This window comes from Somniosus microcephalus, chromosome 4 (genome assembly GCF_052327205.1).
Source record: "Somniosus microcephalus isolate GS21.2 chromosome 4, FLI_Smic_1.0, whole genome shotgun sequence".
In the NCBI taxonomy this organism is placed as follows: domain Eukaryota; kingdom Metazoa; phylum Chordata; class Chondrichthyes; order Squaliformes; family Somniosidae; genus Somniosus; species Somniosus microcephalus.
In genome coordinates this window covers 256,108,670-256,130,536 of record NC_140990.1, presented here as the reverse complement: position 1 = coordinate 256,130,536, position 21,867 = coordinate 256,108,670, and the positions used below count along the sequence as shown (strand labels likewise).

The 21,867-nt window shown below is 43.7% G+C and overlaps 1 protein-coding gene across 9 annotated transcripts in view; it reads left to right on the top strand.

The window, feature by feature from the left end:
- Nucleotides 1-21,867, top strand: part of kalrna (kalirin RhoGEF kinase a) — a 1,017,450-nt gene that overhangs the window by 894,862 nt on the left and 100,721 nt on the right. For all 9 annotated transcript variants that reach the window (XM_085986273.1, XM_085986275.1, XM_085986274.1 and 6 more), the window contains 6 exons: nt 7,939-8,025; nt 8,899-8,991; nt 13,793-13,843; nt 14,412-14,489; nt 15,949-16,134; nt 20,186-20,357. In XM_085986273.1, coding sequence (XP_085842399.1) covers nt 7,939-8,025; nt 8,899-8,991; nt 13,793-13,843; nt 14,412-14,489; nt 15,949-16,134; nt 20,186-20,357 — 667 coding nt within the window. The remainder of the gene's footprint in view (nt 1-7,938; nt 8,026-8,898; nt 8,992-13,792; nt 13,844-14,411; nt 14,490-15,948; nt 16,135-20,185; nt 20,358-21,867) is intronic.

The window sequence follows — 21,867 nt, the reverse complement described above, 5'->3', positions numbered from 1 at the left end:
GTCGATATGCACACGTTGCCATGGGGCTGAAGGCCAATCCCACGGATGCAGCGGTGCAATTGGAGGTGCGTTCTGAACTTTTTGGCACCCTGAGCAGCTTTTAGTCAGATCCTCTATTTGTTTGTCTATACCTGGCCACCACACATAAGCCCTAGCAAGGCTTTTCATCTTGACTCCCCCCAGATGACCTTCGTGCAATTCTTTTAGAACTCTCTCCCTTAATTTAGGAGGAATAATCACCCTTGTTCCATAGATCAATGTTCCTTGACATACGGACAGTTGTTCTTATCTGGCTGAGAATGCTGGTAACAGTGGTTCGCCATGTGCTGGCCATCCCTTCACTGTCAAATCGTAGACCCGAGACAGTGTCGGGTCATTTCGGGTCTCTCTCTCAATACCCGCATTGGTGACTGGTAAGCATTCGATGATGGTCGAGTGAAATATCTCGACAGGGTCAACTGCCGGTGCCTCTTCCGCTGTAGGTAGTGGCAGGCGCGACAGCCCATCAGCATTACCATGCTGCTTTGTACCTTTGAACGCAATATCATACTGATGTGCCCCTAGGAAAAGGGACCATCTCTGAAGCCTCTGCGCCGTCATTACCGGAACACCCTTCTTAGGGTTAAAAATGGAAACCAACGGCTGGTGATCTGTCAGCAGCGTAAACTTTTGGCCGTGCAGGTAATGGTTAAATTTCTTAACTCTCCACATGAGGCTGAGAGCCTCCCTATCTATCTGAGCATAATTGCGCTCAGCAGAGGTCAATGATCTGGATGCAAAAGCGACTGGCCTTTCCGAGCCATCTGGAAACTTATGTGAGAGCACTGCCCCGATACCATATGGAGATGCATCACAAGCTAAGCGAATAGGTAGCGTTGGGTTAAAAAGTGAGCCAACACTTCCTTAGAGGTGATCAATGCCTTGCTCTTTTGAAAAGCCCGCTTACAATCATCGCTCCACTTCCATGGTATTCCCGTTTGCAAAAGAGTGTTTAGTGGGTGTAACACCGTGGATAAATTTGGAAGAAACTTGTGGTAATAGTTAACCAACCCGAGGAACGACCTCAACTGGGATACATTTTCCGGTGCTGGAGCCTTGACTACAGCTTCGATCTTGTCAGGGGACTTATGGAGCCCCTCCTGGTCAATGACGTGGCCGCAGTACGAGATTCGCTTTTGAAAGAACTCGCATTTCTGGCGATTAGCTCTTGGCCCATATTCTTTCAATCTGATGAGCACCTACTCCAAATTCGCGAGGTGATCATTATCATTATCTCCTGTAATCAGGATGTCATCCAGGTAGCATTGTGTGCCTGGGATTCCCTGCAATACCTGCTCCATGGCCCTTTGCCAAATCGCTGGAGCCGATGCCACTCCAAAAACCAGCCTATTATACTGATAGAAGCCCTTATGTGTGTTGATCGTGAGATACTGTCGTGACGCTTCCTCAACTTCCATCTGTAGGTACGCCTGCGCCAGGTCTATTTTGGTGAAGTGCTTTCCGCCAGACAGCGAAGCGAAGATATCTTTGATCCGCGGAAGCCGATATTGCACCGTGTGAAGAACTGGATTAGCAGTGATCTTGAAATCGCCACAGATGCGAACCTTCCCAGGTTCCCCAGGCTTGTTGCTCAACGAACGCTTCATGACAGAAACAATGGGTGTAGCCCATTCGCTCCAGTCCACCTTCGACAGTACCCCTGACCATTATAGCCCTTCCAGCTCTGCTTCCACAGCAGGTCGTATCGCATAGGGCACCGGTCTGGCTTTGAAAAATTTTGGGTTTGCTTGTTCTTCAACCTTGATGGTTGCAGTAATTCCTTTCAGTGTTCCCAGTCCCTGTTGGAACACCTCCCTAGCATCGTCTAAGATTTTGGACAGTCGTTTAGGTTTGACGTCATCCTCCTTACAGGCATCCACAGTCAGTGCTTTTATGGAATGCCAGTCCAATTTTATTCGCCTGATCCATTCCCGTCCTAGTAGTGGCGGACCTCCATCAGGTAACACGTACAAGTCCATTTTCTGACTTTCTTTACCATTGTAGACCACATTTACTTTTATTTTTCCTTTGGGGTATACTTTTTGCCCCGTGTATATTTTCAATACAATCTTCGTATCCCTCAGGGGAAAATGCGAGAATAACCTTTTGTAGTCTTGCTTATTTATGACCGTTAATGCCGACCCTGTGTCCAGCTCCATCTTCACTTGGACTCCTGCTATCTGGAGCATGACCCAGATAGTTTGGTGGTCTGCTGTGTTACCCACATTATGTATTTTCAGACAACCCAGTTCCTTGCTGCTGGAGTCTGAATCCGTCTTCTGTTCATCCGAACTGTTCTCTGTCACCTTGTGTACTTTTTTGTACTTCTCCTGTGGTGACTTTTTGCTGCTGGTCTTCTTTCCTGACCGGCATACTCTCGCTATGTGACCAAGTTTGCCACATAGCCTGCATTCTTTGTTTTTGAACCAGCACTGGTTCTGGTCATGCGTTGTCCTTCCGCAACGATAGCACTTTACTGCACCCAATGCCATTTCATTGGTGCTGAATTCCAGTGGCCTTTGCTGTATCGCTGCAGCGCCCGTGCTGCTGCCTCGTGGGATGCTGCAATGCTGAAAGCTTTGTCCAGCGTAAGATCCTTTTCCTCTAGCAGTCGCTTCTGGGTTCCTTCCCTTAGGAGCCCACACACAAACTTATCTCTCAGTGAGTCTGCTAGTCCTGTTCCGAACTGGCAGTACTTTGCTAACTTGCGCAGTTCTGTTAGGAATTCAGCGTTGCTTTCTTCTTTATGTTGAATTCTTCTGTAGAATTTAAACCGTTCCACTATCAACAGCGGTGTGGGGTTTAAATGCTCTTGCAGGATAGTAACAATATCCGCGAAACTTTTCTATCGGTTTGTCTGGGGTTACCAGGTTCCTTAATAACCCGTACGTCTTCGCACCCATCGAGTTTAATAGGGTTAGTGCTTTCTTATCATCCGGTACATCATTCGTACTACAGTAAACTTCGATGCGTTCCACATAAGTGGCCCAATCTGCCACATCGTTCTCGAAGGCAGTGATGTTACCCGTTTTCAGCATCCTTGCTGAGTTTCTTCTTTCCCTTCGGATATTATTTAATATGATGACTTTTTTTTAAAATTAAAGATGGCGGCTTTTCCCGCGCTTGGCGGCTTTTCCCGCGCTTGTCTTCTTGCCCCGCCGACTCAAGATGGCGATTTCCGCGCTGTTGCTGTCCACGCCTCCCAGCTGTCCTTCCTGCCTTTCTTTTCCCGTGTATACGCTTCCTTGCGCTGCTGCTCTTGTTGCCCCGCCGCTGCCGCGGTCCTTGAGGCAATAAAGCGCCTTCCTGGCTGCTGCGCGTCTCTGCCCCGATTGCAGTTTATTTTAAAACTGCTTTTCAGCGCTTCTTCTGCGCTGTTGCGCTGTTGCCCCGCCGCTCCCGCGGTCCTTATGGCAATAAAGCGCCTTTCTGGCTGCTGCGCGTCTCTGCCCCGATTGCAGTCCGGCCCGACACCGGCTGCGGTCGTGTCCTCCGCCCTTTCTCTTTGTTTTTCCTCCCCTTCTCCCTCTGACAACTCGGCCGACTTCCCCCCCCCGTGCCGCTCGATCGGGCTTACCCGCCCCTGTCGAAGAAGGGATGATCACTGCCTGTTGCTGAAGTTGGACTCCGTGGCCAGAAGACCAAACCGGGTTCTCGATGGCCTCCAGTGCGATCCTCCTTGGAATGGACCCCAGAATCAGTACTGGGGGAGGTGATGCAAAACTGCCGCTAGGTACGATCAGACTCGTCGCCACTGTTGAGTCTGTGTTTACAAGTGCAGTTATGATGAATAACAGGACACAGACAACAGAAGTAAGTAAACAGGTCTTTAGTGATTGAGGGTCAAGGCGGGAACTGAGGTACACTTGCTCCGCAGGGTTTATATACCGGTGTGGTCACCACCGGTACTACAATGTACAGGAGCCATTAAAAAGTAGTCCATCACTTTAAGGTATCCTCTTAAGGTAGTACAGGTTACATACACTACACCATCCAGCCCAGTTTATTTGTGCAAGTGTTTCTGTTGCCACTTCAAAACCATTATACCCTGCATAGCAACGTAGTTTAAAAAGAATACTTAAAAGAAAAGAATCGTTAATACATTTTTGGTGACATAATGATGCAATTGTTTAAGAGCCTGTCTTTCACCAAGTCCCTATCAGTAAACACATTAGCACGTCAGTTAAATGCAATCAGAGAATACATTTAAAGTCGATAAATCACAGCACTGCCACTTATTTTTCACCCTAAGTGGCAGTGATGTGAAAATTGGTCAAAATGCAAGAAAATAGTGATTGCCATTGATTTTAATGGCAGGCCAGTGCTATAATAATTACCTTCTAACTGTTTATGGCAAGGGGAATGATGCAGTGGGGATAAAGTCCTAGGAAAATATGAAGTGGTATAATTGATAGTGTAAATCACTTCCTTCATAATTTCCTTCCTTTTGCACCATTCAAGGGACCCTTCACCATAGATGATAGATTGGACAAATTCACAACGCTAAAATTCCTATTATCTGAAATTCTTGGGAATCTTTTAGCTTAGTGGCCCTTTCCTTCTGAGTTGGATTATTGGGCCTAATCATGGCCTGACATTTGAGTTCAGTGCACTTGAGGAAGATACCATTCCTGAGGATGTGAAAGGCGTTATATAAATGCAAGTTCTTTCTTCGTTGCCGCCACTCCACCCCACCCCCACATACTTGCAAAAGCATTAGTACCTTGAGTTTTTTTGCAATGTATCAAACCTTTTGTTAAATTCTATTTCTCCCAGTATCTTTGAGCTACACCTGTCCAATTGGGTTGGTTGCTGGCTCTGATACTGTCTCCATCCTTATCAGGGACATATATTTCAAAACTTCCAGCCTACAGGGTTTGTGGGCTATAATATCTTTCCCTGGAGTTTCTTGCTCTGGACAACATTTCTACCATTGAATCTATCACATATCCTCGGATTCTTATTCCAATAAGTTTGGCTTTTTCTGTAATTTTGCCTGGTAAAAATTTTGCCATGGGCATACCCGTAGATTTTGAGAGTTTTTAGCTAATGAGTAAGGCATGGCAGTAACTGTTTACACATTGACGAGCAGACCTTGCTTTTGTTGTCTGAAAGGTTCTTGTACTGGTCATACACTAGTCAGACTTTTTGATAATAGTGACAGAGGAACCATCACCTATTCAGGCCCTCACTTTCCTGTTGTTTCATATGAAATGCAGTTAGAATTGCATCATCTACACTATGGAACTTACTACATTTATTAACTCACAGGTCTGGTTAAGTCTGCCATTCACCACAATTTGCTTCTATACACTTCCATAGCGCAGGGGTCACGTTGAAAGAAAGAAACTGGGCCCAATCTTGTTTCAAGACCAGTCCTACACAATCTAGATGAGGGTTAACAACAACAACAACAACAAAAATGTGCATTTACATAGCGCCTTTAACAGAGAAACCTCCCAAAGCGCTTCACAGGAGCGTTATCAAACAAAATTTGACACTGAGCCACGCAGGAGATATTAGGACAGGTGAACTTCGTCAAAGAGGTAGGTTTTAAGGAGCGTCTTAAAGGAAGAGAGAGAGAGCTAGAGGGGCAGAGAGGTTGAGGGAATGAATTCCAGAGCTTAGGGCCTAGGCAGCTGTTGGCACGGCCACTAATCGGGAGTGATTAAAATTGGGAATGTGCAAGAGACCAGAATTGGAGGAGCACTGAGATCTCAGAGGGTTGTAGGGCTGAAGGAGGTTACAGAGATAGGGTGGTGCGAGGCCATGGAGGGCTTTTAAAGCCAAGGATGAGAATTATAAAATAGAGGCACTGCTGGACCAGGAGCCAATGTAGGTCAGCGAGCCCAGGAGTGATGGGTGAACGGGACTTGGTGCGAGTTAAGATATGGGCAGCAGCATTTTGGATGAGTTCGAGTTTATGGAGGGTGGAAGATGGGAGGCCAGCCAGGAGAGCGTTGGAATAGTCAAGTCTAGAGGTAACAAAGGCACGGGAGAGGGTTTCAGCAGCAGATGAGCTGAGGCAGGGGCGGAGTCGGTGATGTAGAGGTGGATGTAGGTGGTCATGGTGGTGGAGGAGTGGATATGGGATCAGAAGCTCATCTCATGGTCAAATAGGACACCCAAGACGTGTTTTCGGATGATGTCGCCGAGTGGCAGCGTGTAGATGAGAAATAGGAGGGGGCCAAGGACAGATCCTTGTGGGACTCCAGAGGTAACGGTGTGAGAAAGGGAAGAGAAGCCATTGCAGGTGGTTCTCTAGCTACAACTGGATAGATGGAATGGAATGAGGTGAGGGCAGTCCCACCCAGCTGGATGACGGAGGAGAGGTGTTGGAGGAGAATAGTTTGGCCAACCGCGTCAAAGGCTGCAGAGAGGTTGAGGAGGGATAGTTTGTCATGATCAAAGTCACATAGAATGTCATTTGATAAGGGCTGTTTCAGTGCTGTGGCAGGGGCAGAAACCTGATTGGAGGGGTTCAAACATGGACCTGCGAGAAAGGTGGGCACAGATTCTGGAGGCAAGGACTTTGGAGAGGAAAGGTAGGTTGGCGATGAGCGGTAGTTGCAGGGACACAGGGCTCAAAGGTGGGATTTTTGAGGAGGGGGATTGATGATGGCAGATTTGAAGGGGTGATGGACAGTACCTGAGGAGAGGTAACCATTAACTATATCAGCTAACAGGTCAGGAAGGGAAGTTGATTGTCAGCAGTTTGGTAGGAAAATGATTGAAGGAACAGGAGGTGGGTCTCGAGGACAGCCATGAGCCAATAAATATTCAGAAAAAGTTGTTCAAACTTACATAGGGAACAATTTTAAGTAGGGTTTTATTTTGCCTCTTGGGAGGACTAGGCCACTTGGATCAACATTCTTTGCATATCTGCAGGTCAAGTTGAGAACAGGCTATGGGCCACAGCTGCTACGGATCCTAACATAATGTGGTATGGGCACATAAGCAGTAGGAGGCCATTCCTGTGTGACTTTTTTGAATTGTCAGGATTTCCCATAATAATTCTCTGGTGGTAGAGTTTTATATACAATGCTTGTGTTGGTTCACTTCAGACTGATGCATAATCCAGTCCAAAAGATACTGATTATTGACCGTACTTAATCAGTCAATAGCCGGACTACAGTCCAACACTGAATGAAGTGAAAATGAATTCTTATCTGTCAGAAACATCAAAGACATAGGTGGACAAAGAGCTGTATTACTAATAGTAGTTTATTAGACTATAATTTCAAAGGAACAGTCTATCAGTGCCTTCTTCTTCTTATCGTGTCCACGGACAGTCTATACATAGCCCAGCCAGAACTGGACACATTTTTGCGCCTTGTTGAATTCGGCAAGATCTGCAACAGTGCAGGGTTCCTCTAACGATGGGCATTGCAGGAGATGTTGCATAGTCTGTGCCTCAGTTCCACATTCACAAGTTGTCGGGCTGGTTGAATATCCCCATTTGCTTAGTGACACCATTGAGCAACCTACACCGGTCCTAAGTCTGTTAAGGCACTTCCAGGTTGCCCAGTTGCAATTAGCTCCTGGGGGAAGGCTTTCATCAGGTAAAATTTTCATCGCTGGGGGTTGTTCAAGACTGGCGAGCCGGTCTTTCCACAAGGCGATGCGGGCTTCAGATGAGGTTGATTGTAATGGAACAACACTGTGCCAAAATAAAGTTAAATGTCAGGTGTTGCAGCTAAGGTATGTTGATTCTTTACATCAGTCAACATAATCTAAATCATCGTGAGTACAAGCTACCTTAATTGTGAGTGCCACAATATTTCAGAAATAGCTGATTAAGCTTAGTAACGCAATGACAGAAGGTTTTTGAAAGTTTATGGGAAAGGTTCTGCCTGTGTAAGAATTTAGTTATTACTGGTGTGAATTCTGTATTTGCAGGAGAGACGTTTAGGCATGTATGTGGTGTACTGCCAAAACAAGCCGAAATCAGAGTACATTGTGACCGAATACGATGCCTTCTTTGAGGTGAGCCGTTGGTTGTTTTTTTTTGCCATAAGGAGCACTCCTCAGAAATCAGATTTTCATAGCAAATAAAGCACAGAGCAGCATCAGCTGCAACAACTTGCAAACATCACAGTGAGTAATGTTGGCCGCAGCCCAAGGATTTTTTTTCCTGTGGTTAGGTTTTTTAAATTGAATTTAAGTTCACGTTTAACTTTTTTTTTAAATCTTTGTGTTTAGATTTGTGAGGTTGTGGTTGATCTCCACGGTAATGTTTTGGAAGTGAAATGATAAGTAATAAAGGGTAAAAAAATCTCAGCTCTATTTTAAAAAGATGATTGATCCACATAGATAGTACAAAACTAACAACTACATAAAATCTTAACTCTACGTTAACATCTTTATTATTTTAAGAAAAATAGAGGACACCTGTTGAAGGTGGGGTCTTGGCAAAAGGAGCTTTCCCTGATTGTCTCCCTCCTCTTCTGAATGTGATTCAGCATGCTATTAATGAAGAAAGGGGATAAAATGACAGAAAAAGGAGGATAACATGCCTAAAATGACCATAAAATGCCTTTAAAAAAAATCGGATAATTTCCATTGGCACCAACAGCCATTCAGTACTTTCAGAAGCAGGAGCCTTGGTTGATGTTTTTTGGTCACCCCCTGGCCTGAGAAGCATAAAACCACCATTACTGTCTCACTGTCATCAGGTATCTCCGCACAAACAGTGACCTTCCCAGTTCCTTATGGCCCTTACTCAACATATTTAGCCACTAACCATTTTACATTCTTTAAAAACCTAGTGGAAGGAGGCGCCAGAGTGATTGGTTACATGTATTGTTAAAGTAGTAACAGAAGCAACATGTGTATCATATTTTGTACCTTATTTTGCAGGAGCTAAAACAGGAGTTGGGTCAGAGGCTTAGCCTGAGTGACTTTCTGATTAAGCCTGTACAGAGGATAACCAAGTATCAGCTGCTTATCAAGGTGAGGACGTTTATAATCAAATGTCTACACAGAAACTTTCATACAGGAACAAATAAAGTGACATGGATTTCATCATTGCGTAGGAGCTTCCAACTCCTTTGCCCTCAAAATATCTTTTTTTAAGCAGGATGTTTAAGTGTCAGCTGTAGCCCAGTTGGTAGCACACTCGCCTCTCAATCAGAAGGTTGTGGGTTCAAGCCCCACTCCAGGGACTTAAGCACATAAAGCTAGGCTGACACTCCAGTGCAGTGCTGAGGGAGTGCTACACTGTCGGAGGTGCCGTCTTTCAGATGAGATGTTAAACTGAGGCCCCGTCTGCTCTCTCAGGTGGATGTAAAAGATCCCATGGCACTATTTCGAAGAAGAGCAAGGGAGTTTTTCCCGATGTCCTGGCCAATACGTATCCCTCAACCAACATCACCAAAACAGATTATCTGGTCATTATCACATTGCTGTTTGTGGGACCTTGCTGTGTGCAAAATTGGTTGCCACATTACATCAGTGACTCCATTTCAAAAGTACTTTATTGGCTGTAAAGCGCTTTGAGACGTCCAGTGGTCGTGAAAGGCGCTATATAAATGCAAGGCTTCGGATAGTGGTTAGTATAGTGAATCTTCACCGTGGCTAGCTAAACATCCAACCAGATTTTGTACCTCTTTTATCCTGAGTGCCACCCCAATGACTGGCCTTAAATTCTGATGGTGTCCGGACTATCAATGAAGCCCTGGAGCTGGGTCTCAGATGTGTGTGAGGAACTGAACCTATCCACAGAAGCTTTGAGTGCAGAGTGAGGGAAAATTCAAAAGGCACTAACTGATTCTGAGAAGCAGAGTATCTTGGAGAAGAGTTTCACTTTATTTACACATTGATGCTGGACAAAAGTCTGCAATTAGAATTTAACCCTTTCTTGAAAACGAGTCTATGAAAATTATGGTTCTTAAACTCCTATCAATCAAAAGAGCAACTTAATGCAGTTTTTTTTCTGGGCAATTTTGTTAGCAGGAACGACAGAAACTGGCCAATCACGATTCACTTGAAATGCACCTTTCATTCTCTCAAGCAGCTAAATGGACATTTAACCATGTAAATGAAAACAAGTTCAGTATCCAGCTGTGGAATGTGCCATACGAGTGCATAATGGTTTCCTAAAAATGGGGGGAAATGCAATTTAACCACAAGACACCATTTCCTTAAAAGGATGTCCCACGTCTTTAATACCCTCAGAAAAGTGTTTTAATCAAATTTTCTATAATATAATCTAACATATTGGCCCAGAAATTTGGGTCGGGGGCTTCCCACGGGTGCAAGCCCCCGACCTGCACTTACCTTGCGCGCCGGCCGTTGTGCTGTGGGCCCCCGTGGAATTTCGATCCTGGGCCTGCTCCAACTGCCGGCGCGCAGTGCTTGCGTATCCCAGGGGCGCAGTTAGTTCGATGCGTCCCCTGGGATCACGTGGGCCATGGGGAGCCAATTGGAGCAGGGAAATGCCCATTCATAAGTTTGAAAGGAAGAGCTGTCAAAACTTAGAAATACTACGGGCCCCAAAACATCACTAAATCTTCAAATAATTTTTTTTTTTTTTTTTTAAACATCACATTTTTTAAATAAACTATAAATTACATGAAATAACTATTTTAAACAATAATTTAAATTTTTGAAAAAAATAATTTTATTTTCTAACCGGGCTAAAAATAAACTTACCTTTCTTTAAAGTATTTAAAAATAATAAACCTGTGGAAAAAATGTTTGATTTTAATTAATTCACCACTTACCTTGTAAAAAGCAGGCCTTACGCCTGCTTTTTAAATGTGTAACTTCTGGAGACTTACCCTCCCGGGAAAACCAGTAAAAAAAACGTAAGTTTGATGCGCACGCGCAGCCTCTGCCGCACACGCGTTCGAACTCTGAACCCCTTCTTTCAGGGGAACGGAAGTGCCAGTTTCCCGCGCATGCGCAGTGCATGCAGGAAACCGGCACTTCCGTTGGGCCTACAGGTGAGTACCCCGTGCGTACTCACCCGTGGAGACCCGAATAACATATTACATTGATGCATCACTGCTACCTTCAAACAGTCAAATGCAAACCACAGCCTCACCAAATGAGCCGCTTCTGATTTATGGATGTTTGATGGGACTTGTCATTGTCTCCTTTGAGAACACGGGGGTGATTTTCAACTGCCGGCTGCTCGTTTCTTGCTTGGAAAACAGGCAGTAGCAATTGATAATCATTGGGGGAGAACTTTGGCTTCCCCAATGATGCCCACGACCCACCTGATGCAATTTTCAGGTTCACCTGTAAATGGGTGAGCAGCACGTCCACCTGAAACAGACGTAAGGCTGCTTAAATATACAAATCTCAAGGTCCTATGTAAGTTGCAGGACCCCGATTGCAATTTTCAGGTACAAATGGGCGGAACGTTCGCTGTGCACGCTCCAGCCCAGTTGTACTAGACATTCAGCGACAAAACTAGTGGGACGTAGAGGAATACCTGGTGGCTGCTCACAAAAAGTGGCCCAGGAAACATTCAGTTTTTCTTTGGTGGACCCCTTGTTACCCCCGCCCCACAAACCTGACCTGCCAGCTGGCTCAATATGGGAGCTGGCCAATTTCCTAACCAGCAAGCTATAGTGGGGCACCTGTTTAGTGCCTGCACCTCGCCAGTGACATGCTCATGAGGCCCAGGCCTCAAAATGTCTCTGGCCTCACACCGGCACAAACGGCCAACTCTGCATCCCTTTTGTTTCAGGTGGACGTGCTGCTCACCCATTTACAGGTGAACCTGAAAATTGCATCAGGTGGGTCATGGGCATTGGGGAAGCCAAAGTTCTCCCCTGAATTGGCCCAGAACATCGGGTCTCCACGGGTGAATACACACGGGGTACTCACCAGTAGGCCCAATGGAAGTGCCGGTTTCCTGCATGCACTGCGCATGCGTGGGAAACCAGCACTTCCGTTCCCCTGAAAGAAGGGGTTCAGAGTTCGAATGCGTGCGCGGGAGAGGCTGAGCGTGCGCATCGAACTTACTTTTTTTTTTTTTTTTTTTTACTGGTTTTCCCGGGAGGGTAAGTCTCCAGAAGTTACACATTTAAAAAGCAGGCGCAAGGCCTGCTTTTTACAAGGTAAGTGGTGAATTAATTAAAATCAAAACATTTTTTCCACAGGTTTATTATTTTTAAATACTTTAAAGAAAGGTAAGTTTATTTTTAGCCCCGTTAGAAAATAAAATTATTTTGTTACTTGAAAACTGCCTCCCACATCCATAAAGTTGGAGTTAATTTTCCTTGGCTGCCACCTGTGCTCTATTCCATCTCAGTGAATGTGCTGACTGTCTCATGATTGTTTTCACATTTCATGATTCAAGGGTGGCGGTGCATGGAATATAGGTGTTCGTGTTGGAGAGCTGCACTGCACCTCATTAGGTGCTGTTTAGTATGAAGCAATCGGGGGAGTAGGACTGAGGTGTGCTGGGTAGTACTCAATCATAAACTCATGATGGATTATGATATATTCTTAATATATTTAATGAGCAAACTAATTTACATGAGATCCAATAAATCACTTTTCAAACCTCTTCCTGCAGGCACTCTTTTTGTGTCACTGGAGCCAAGAGTGATTCATTCTGCTGACCGTCCTTTTTTCTAAGAACAAAACAAAACTATCTTTAAGGCAATCAACACAGGCTCATTACCAGAACTTTCCAACAAGCAGCCCAATTGTCAATGTTTGGAGCCAGTTAAAGCTCAAATTCAAATTGCTCATGCTCCAGGGAGCCTTGTGACTGATGGGGGCAGGTTCCTGAAGCACAGGAAATTTGAATCTGCTGATTTGACTAGCTGCAATTGTGGATAAGTAGGTTACTGTCCAGCAAGTGCCAACAATGAACCAGTTAAATCAACAGATTCAAATTTCCTGTACCCCAAGGAACTACCCTGCACCATGGCTCCCCGGAGTATGGGAAATTTAAGTCTTCTAACTGAATTGGCTGCAAACACAGGCAAATTGGTCACTGGCCACAGGTGCTGGCAATGAACCCACTATGAACAAGGCAATCAACTCAGATTGGGAGTGCATTGTGCCTTAATATTAAAAGTGGTGAGCTGATACAACCCTACTCCTGAAGTTGGTACCTATGAGTGGATGTTTTACACAGTAGGAGCTTAATTGTTTACTGGAATCACACACCAGAAGAGGCAGGCCTAAGGAACGTCCTAAATTGGTCCTCAGGCTGTATTATCTTCAGACCGACAAACTGTGGGTGTCAATCAGGCACCCCAATGCAGCTTGTCAGTCGGGAGGCTGATGTGCCAAATAACTGCCTGAATCCATGAGGTTAAAGCTTAAAACTAAAGGCTTTTATTAAGTAAGAACATGGCATCAAGTTAACACAGGGCAGCCATCATTCATCACCAACCCAGCCCTTGGTAGAACATTCCAGAAGAGGGGCGGGGCTAGGGAGGAGCATTAGTGGTTACACCGGTGGAACATGCCAGACATTAACAAGTACAACAACAACAATACAAATGCCAGAACACAGAGTTATTTCATCACAGAGGCCCAGTCCATTTTGAGGGCCAGGCCTCATTGACATAAGGGCCGGCGAGCTGTGGGTAGAAAACAAGTGTCCTGTGACAGTCTGTGAATTTATTCCATTAGAAGATGGAGTATTTATTGGCAAAACCATTATTTGCATATGTACGCTCTATGTTATGTTGGCCCAACCTGTGCTCATGCAGTGCAGTTCCTAAAGTACTGTAACATTTAAAAGTATTCACTTATAGTGATAGAAATTGTCTTATTGCAGGACTTTCTGAAATACAGTGAAAAGGCTGGACATGAATGTTCGGAGATTGAGGTAAAACTTGTTCTTTTTAGGCTGACAAACATTTCTACATCAATTTTTTTGTTTTCTGTTTTTCTTCAAATGTTTCTACTAAAATGTAAAATTGAATTGTAATTTAATTGTTAGACTGTTGTATAACAAATGAATCTTGGAACTAATGCTTATTGAATCCTAAAATAATGTTTATTGCAAACATCCATATTCTTCAGAAGTAAATTGTCTTTATTGAAACAATAGGGAAACTGTCATTGTGCTTTTAAGTATCGAAGATTAGTTGCAATGTAAAATAATCTCCATTCCATGCAATTATGTATTAGATTTTGGTTTAATACTAATATATCAACTTCATTATTTAGAGTCACTGGTTGCAGACTCTTCAAAAATTGTTGAATAAAAGCTTAGTTTTATCATTTCACAAGTTATGTGGAAAAATGCAAATAAGCAAATAGACATAAACACAATTAAATCAGTTGGTTAGATTCTAAAACTATTGCTCTAGATATTAGCAAAACTATACTTTTTTCTGCAAAAACTGATGTCCTGAGAAACCCATTAAGTTAGTTTTGTGTTTTGTTGACAGAAAGCTGTTGATGTGATGTACCTTGTGCCAAAACGCTGCAATGATATGATGAATTTGGGAAGACTTGAGGATTTTGAGGTGAGATTTTTCTCCCCCTTTCTCCTTGTATATTCATTATATAAGTATACCAGAAATTTATATGCAGGAATTTTTATGTTCTGAATGTAATTTTTTTTTTTTTGACAACACCGTGGGGTTGGTTTTAACTTTGGGCAGACATTGGGGGGTGGGGGGGCGTTCTCATGCTGCCTGTCCAAAGTCCTTGCTGAGAGGCCTGAGCCATTTTAAGGGCCGGATCGCATTTCGTCAGTTAGAGAGCAGGGGTTTCCGTTGCAGAGCTTCAGCAGTAGATTTTAGGGTGGGCGGTGATCACAGGGCCACAGATGGGCCAGCAGCAAGCTAGAAGATTCTTTTGTGGACCAGGAGGCGTATACATGTTATTTTTTAAACTTACCTTTTCCGGACTGTTGGTTGGGCCACTCAACTCCGGATACCAATGGCTAGAGTGTGTGCATGCAGTGCCCATTGGCACCTCAAAATTGCATCAGGGACTTAATGTATGTCATCGTACTATGATTACCACAGGACTCTGAAGTGAACAGGTTGCTTACTTTGGAAAAATTCACCAGAGCAACAAGGTTATGCTCTGATCTTTTATCATGACAATTGTGGGAACTTTACCATCCACTATAGTATGCAGATGGTAGATGGAACCTTGGTCTAATTTACATGAAGGGCAGTGCCTCCCCTCTACATTTGAACATCCCCAAACCACTTTGGGTGGTACTTACAAGAGGAACTTAATTCCAGAGTGGTGATGACCTTATGTAGGACTGGATACAACCACTTTAATGTTTGTTCTGATGAAAAGTTGTCTTATTTTAGGAGGTGATTTTGAATTCTGCTTAATTTGATGTTTCTTAGATAGCGTTGCACTACTAATGAAAGTACATAACTGGTAGAATGAATAATATTCATGTAAACCAACGTATGGTGGGTGACCTCTGAAATCTCACTTACACAAATTCCATTAGCTGCATGTTAGTGTGTAATCTAGAGCATTGATGCAGTGTCTGAAGTAGTTACTTTTAGTTTCTTATTCTTTAAGAATTCAGTGAAGTTGAAATTATTAAACCAGAATAGAGGGGGATTGTTCAAAAAGTGGGAAATAAATTCTAGATTAAAAATATATCATCAGAGGATTGCAGTACATGGTCAAAGTGGTTTATGCCTACGGTTCCCGCCACAGTGAGTATCTATTTCATTCCAATTATCCATCAGAGATGAGCAACCCTCCTCTTTCTTTCTTCTGCACCCATTTTTTTAATCAACTGGTCTACAGTAGCAGAGGCGTGAAAACAGATTACCTGTCTGCTCCCTGACAGGGAGCAGAGTGAAGATTGAGGGATGGAAACTCAAAGATGAAATGAAGTAAAACCATTTTGGAAATGGGGTGCAGAAACCTTTTTTTGAATGCGAAGCAATAAAATGATGCCAGGCAGAACTGAATCAACTCTGAATTATTTGTTACTTCCAGGGCAAAATCACAGCACAGGGGAAATTACTTCAGCAGGATACATTCTATGTGATGGAACAAGATTCTGGAGTTCTCTCCCGAAGTAAGGAACGAAGAGTCTTCCTCTTCGAACAGATTGTAATCTTCAGTGAACTACTGAACAAGGGTTCCTCAACACCAAGGTATCAGTTCAAGAAGAGCATAAAGGTAAATATCCTAAAGGAGTAACTAAAGATTGCAACAATGGCCCAGAAATTCAGGTCGGGGGCTTCCCGTGGGTGCAAGCCCCCGATCTGCACTTACCTTGCGCGCCGGCCGTTGAGCTGTGGGCCCCCGTGGAATTCCGATCCTGGGCCTGCTCCAGCTGCCGGCGCGCAGTGCTTGCGTATCCCAGAGGCGCAGTTAGTTCGATGCAGCCCCTGGGATCACGTGGGCCATGGGGAGCCAATCGGAGCAGGGAATGCTCCATTCATAAGTCTGACAGGATGACCTGTCAAAACTTAGAAATACTACGGCCACATAACATCACTAAATCTTCAAATAATTTTTTTTTTTAAATCACATGTTTTAAATAAACTATAAATTACATGAAATAACCATTTTAAACAATAATTTAAATTTTTGGAAAAAATAATTTTATTTTCTAACGGGGCTAAAAATAAACTTACCTTTCTTTAAAGTATTTAAAAATAATAAACCTGTGGAAAAAATGTTTTAATTTTAATTAATTCACCACTTACCTTGTAAAAAGCAGGCCTTACGCCTGCTTTTTACATTTCTAACTTCTGGAGACTTACCCTCCCGGGAAAGCCTGCAAAAAAAAATGAAGTTCGATGCGCACGCGCAGCCTCTCCCGCGCACGCGTTTGACCTCTGAACCCCTGCTTTCAGGGGAATGAAAGTGCCGGTTTCCCGCGCATGCACAGTGCATGCAGGAAACCGGCACTTCCATTGGGCTTACGGGCGAGTACCTCGTGCATACTCACCCGTGGAGACCCGAATTTCTGGGCCATTATTCACAATCAGCCCACAGTTATCAAAAGATCATATCATTTTGAATTTGCTCAATAAACCCCACCTTCCACAAAATCTTCACCTATATCTCTCCTCTCCTAACAGTGACAACTCGGACATAGATAAAATTCAATGAGACTGGTAGGTCTCCAGTACTGGTGTGAAAATGCACTGAATATCAGCAAGCTTTTGACCATGGATGGGGTGGGGGGGGGGCGTGGTGGAGGATCATTGCAGCAGAGTCCTGTCCTCACACATGTATCCAGCAGAAGGAGGATGTCAGCAGACAGTAATCCTTGCTAATTTCCTTTTGCAACATATTGGTACTTAAATGCAATGCCTCCATGGTTCCCCAGGCTGTCAACACATGCCAAGGATTAAACTGTTACTCACTTCATGCAAGTATTAAAGAAAAAACTCTGTCCAACTGCAGCTCAAGAATGTTGTACTTTAATTTGACTCTTGAGCTGCGAAAGGACAGGAGTGTGTGGAGTTTAGCCTCAGTGGGAGTTCAGCTGCAGTTGGATGGAGGTTTTTCTATAATACTTGCATGAAGTGAGTAACCGTTTAATTTTTGCAAGAGCTTGGTGCTAGTGGGAGTTCAGGCTAAGAAAGACCATCCACATTTTTAAGTTAGCCATTAGATGCTGAGGGATATCAGCGCAGGTAACTGTTGCGATATATATGGGGTGTGATGTGTGGGCCATCATGGATCATCTGTATATTTAAGAGGATCAGATTTTCACTAAGTGTCAGAAAATGGAGTCTCTGAAGCAGAGGATCCCTGTGCACGAAGAGCAATTGCCTACACTCCTCAGAGGATGAGGGTTTTTTGGATCATACTGTCCAGAATGTGCTCACACAGAGGCTGTGCTAGAAAGTTCAGGACATAGGGATAGTGCAGAAAGAGAGAAGTTTGTGAGCATGTCCAGGGGCAGCAATTGGAGACACAACACAGAGATCAAAATCACATCCAATTATTACTGTAACACATTCTATTTTTCACTGACTATCTATTCTATGTTAAATAAATTGTTTGCTGGCTTATAGTTTGCGCCTTGGTTCGATTAGAGTATATATTTCAGTCCCCCTAACGAAGATGAGGAGAATCATTAAGCAGCATATGATATAAATGTATCTTGGTTCAACCTCTGGATCTTGCTATCTTTTATCTGAATATTCAGGACGTAAAGACATGCTCCAGATTTTAGGGGAAGTGAGGTCTCTCTACGGAAGTGGTCGATGACTCTATCTAAGTAGAATATAAGTAGTATCCAAATTTGCTGATGATACAAAGTTAGGTGGGAAAGTAAGCTGTGAGAAGGACACAAATCGGCTGCAGAGAGATATAGAGAGGTTGCTTGAGTGGGCAAGAACATGGCAAATGGAATACAATGTGGGGAAGTGTGAAGTTATCCACACTGGTAGGAAAAACAAAAAAGCAGAATATTTTTTGAATGGTGAGAGACTGGGAAATGTTTGCATTCAGAGGGACCTGGGTGTCCTTGTACATGAATCACAAAAAGTTAGCATGCGGGTACAGCAAGCAATTAGGAAAGCAAATGGTTTGTTACAAAGGGGTTAGAGTATAAGAGTAAGGAAGTCTTAACTACAATTATACAGGGAATTGGTGAGAGCACACCTGGAGTACTGTGTACAGTTCTGGTCTCCTTACCTAAGGAAAGACATATTTGCCTTAGAGGGAGTGCAACGAAAGTTCACTAGACTGGTTCCTGGGATGAGGGGATTGCCCTACGAGGAGAGATTGAGTAGACTAGATCTGTATTCCCTAGAGTTTAGAAGAATGAGAGGTGATCTAATTGAAACATGTAAAATTCTTAAGGGACTTGACAGGGTAGATGCTAGGAAAATGGAGAATCTAGAACTAGGGGGTCACAGTCTCAGAATAAGGGGTTGGCCATTTAGGACTGAGATGAGGAGAAATTTCTTCACTCAAAGGGTTGTGAATCTTTGGAATTCTCTACCCCAGAGAGCTGTGGATGCTCAGTCATTGAGTATATTCAAGACAGAGGTCGATAAATTTTGGGGAATTAAATGATATGGGGATAGTGCAGGAAGGTGGAATTGAGGTAGAAGATCAGCCATGATCTTGTTGAATGGCGGAGCAAGCTCGAAGGGCCAAATGGCCTACTCCAGATAATGAAGCTAGTCCATGCCCGCATGCAACAAGACCTGGACAACGTTCAGGCTTGGGTTGATAAGTGGCAGGTAATATTCACGCCACAGAAGTGCCAGGCAATGACTATCTCCAACAAGCGAGAGTCTAACCTCCTCCCCTTGACATTCAACGATATTACCATCGCCGAATCCCCCACCATCAACATCCTGGGGGGGTCACCATTGATCAGAAATTTAACTGGACCAGCCACATAAATACTGTAGCAACAAGAGCAGGTCAGAGGCTAGGCATTCTGCAGCGAGTGTCTCACCTCCTGACTCCCCAAAGCCTTTCCACCATCTACAAGGCACAAGTAAGGAGTGTGATGGCATACTCTCCACTTGCCTGGATGAGTGCAGCTCCAACACCACAAGAAGCTCGACACCATCCAGGACAAAGCAGCCCGCTTGATTGGCACCCCATCCACCACCTTAAACATTCACTCCCTCCACCACCGGCGTACCGTGGCTGCAGTGTGTACCATCTACAAGATGTACTGCAGCAACTCGTCAAGGCTACTTCGGCAGCACCTCCCAAACCCGTGACCTCTTCCACCTAGAAGGACAAGGGCAGCAGGCGCATGGGAACACCACCACCTCCAAGTTCCCCTCCAAGTCACACATATCCTGACTTGGAAGTATATCGCCGATCCTTCATCGTCGCTGGGTCAAAATCCTGGAACTCCCTCCCTAACAGCACTGTGGGAGTACCTTCACCACACGGACTGCAGCAGTTCAAGAAAGTGGCTCACCACCACCTTCTCGAGCAATTAGGGATGGGCAATAAATGCTGGCCTTGCCAGCGACGCCCACATCCCATAAACAATTTTTTTTAAAAGCTCCTATTATGTTCTTATGAATATCCAGCATAGTGTAAAACTCAAAAATATAACATGGATCAAGCAATTTGAAGTGGAATGGAATAGAGTACATTGTTAGGTGGTTTAAATATATATATATATTTTAAATCTCATTGAATAGTCATACTAAGATCTATCGATGGAGTTTTGTAAAACTAATTGATGCAGATTTTCAGCTATTGCAATTCTTTTGTTGACCTGTTTCAGATGAGTTACCTTAATATTGAGGAGAATGTAGAAAACGAACTCTGCAAGTTTGCTCTAATATCCCGTGGAACTTCTGAGCGGTTCATCTTACAGGCGCCAAGCATTGAAGTCTGGCAGGCTTGGGTTCAGGATATCAACCAAGTTCTCGACGCTCAGCGAAATTTCTTAAATGGTGTGTAGATCTGGTGTCTTCTTCTATACTTCACATTGTACTTATTATACATTTCAAATTTGAAATCACACCACCAGAACTCAAAAAACTGTGCCTTACTCACTTATCACTGTTTGGACCAGTTTGATGCTGTGCCTGACATTTCAACTGAGATTGGCATGCTCCTGCCAGAGGCTAGGATTCAAATCATGGGCTCCAAGTCAGTGCACTCCACTACACTAACACCATCAAGACTCCTTAAGACTACTCGGGGTAAGTTTCAACTTCACTGCCCATACAAAATCAATGGGATGAAAATCAGACAGACTCTATAATGGGCAAGTAATCCACTCCACCAAATTATCGTCCAGGCAGTGAAGTTGAAAATTATCCCCCTTTTAAAATTATAATTTAAATAACCACATATTTCAGGGGCCTCATTTTGCTGAAAACATAACTGCATGCGGTTATTCATGCGCAAATTGGCCAGAAACTATTAGCAAGGAGGAGATACCCCATGAATTGAGAATCGCCACAAGTTGCTGGCTGATTTGCGCCGCTCTGTCATTAGCTTCGTAAAAACGGCTTCTCATGCTTAACCTCCCCGTGATTTTCATGAAGTTGCTGCATTTTCTCATTAATTGGCCGTTAAACTCGCCACAAAGTCTGGTAATCATCAGCATAAGTACCCTTTTAACGACATGATTATTGTTAATGACTTCCAATCAACCTCTCTTGCCCAGAAAGTAAGCAATTATAAGTGTGGAGTCTCATTCCTTCAGTTTGTGAATTGTTTTAGGAGATTACAAAAATGTCAAAGTTAAAAAAAAATTATTTCTTTTCCTTTTTTTCTCTCTTTCCTTCTCTTTATTTCTCTTTCTGCACCTGATTTCACATTAAATTTACCCACTCTAATTCACCCTCCTTCTCAGTCCTTCCTCGGTTTATTTCTCTTTCTGTACCTGATTTGACATTAAATTTACCCACTCTAATTCACCCTCCTTCTCAGTCCTTCCTCTCTTTATTTCTCAATCCTTTAATCTTATTGGTTAAGGAGATACAGTATTTGTCCTGTTGTTCACTCAGATGCCCTGTTGCCCTCACTGGGCCAATATTAGCTCGCACTTCCAGCAACTTTGTGGGCAACAATTTTTAAACCTAAACTTGCAATTGTAAGTCTAACTAATAGTGTAACCCATGAGATGCCCCACTCCAGCAAAATCTGGCCCAATATGTTCTAAATTATACAAATCACCACCCAAGTATGGATTAGAAAATTAAATTCACAGGACCAGCTCAGGCCACAGAAGAATGCGCTGAGTCACAAAGCTGCATTGAGAGTTTCCACCTGGTTTCAAGAGTAAGACAAAATAAAATCAAGACTGTTTGGATGCTGTTTGTAACCAAAACCTGTTACTACTGCTTGCATTCTATGCAGTGGCCGAAAAACACATTCTTTAGATTGAATCATGAGCAAAAACTGGATTCTGGATTGTCACCTTCTCACTCAATTTCAGCTAAGATCGGCTTG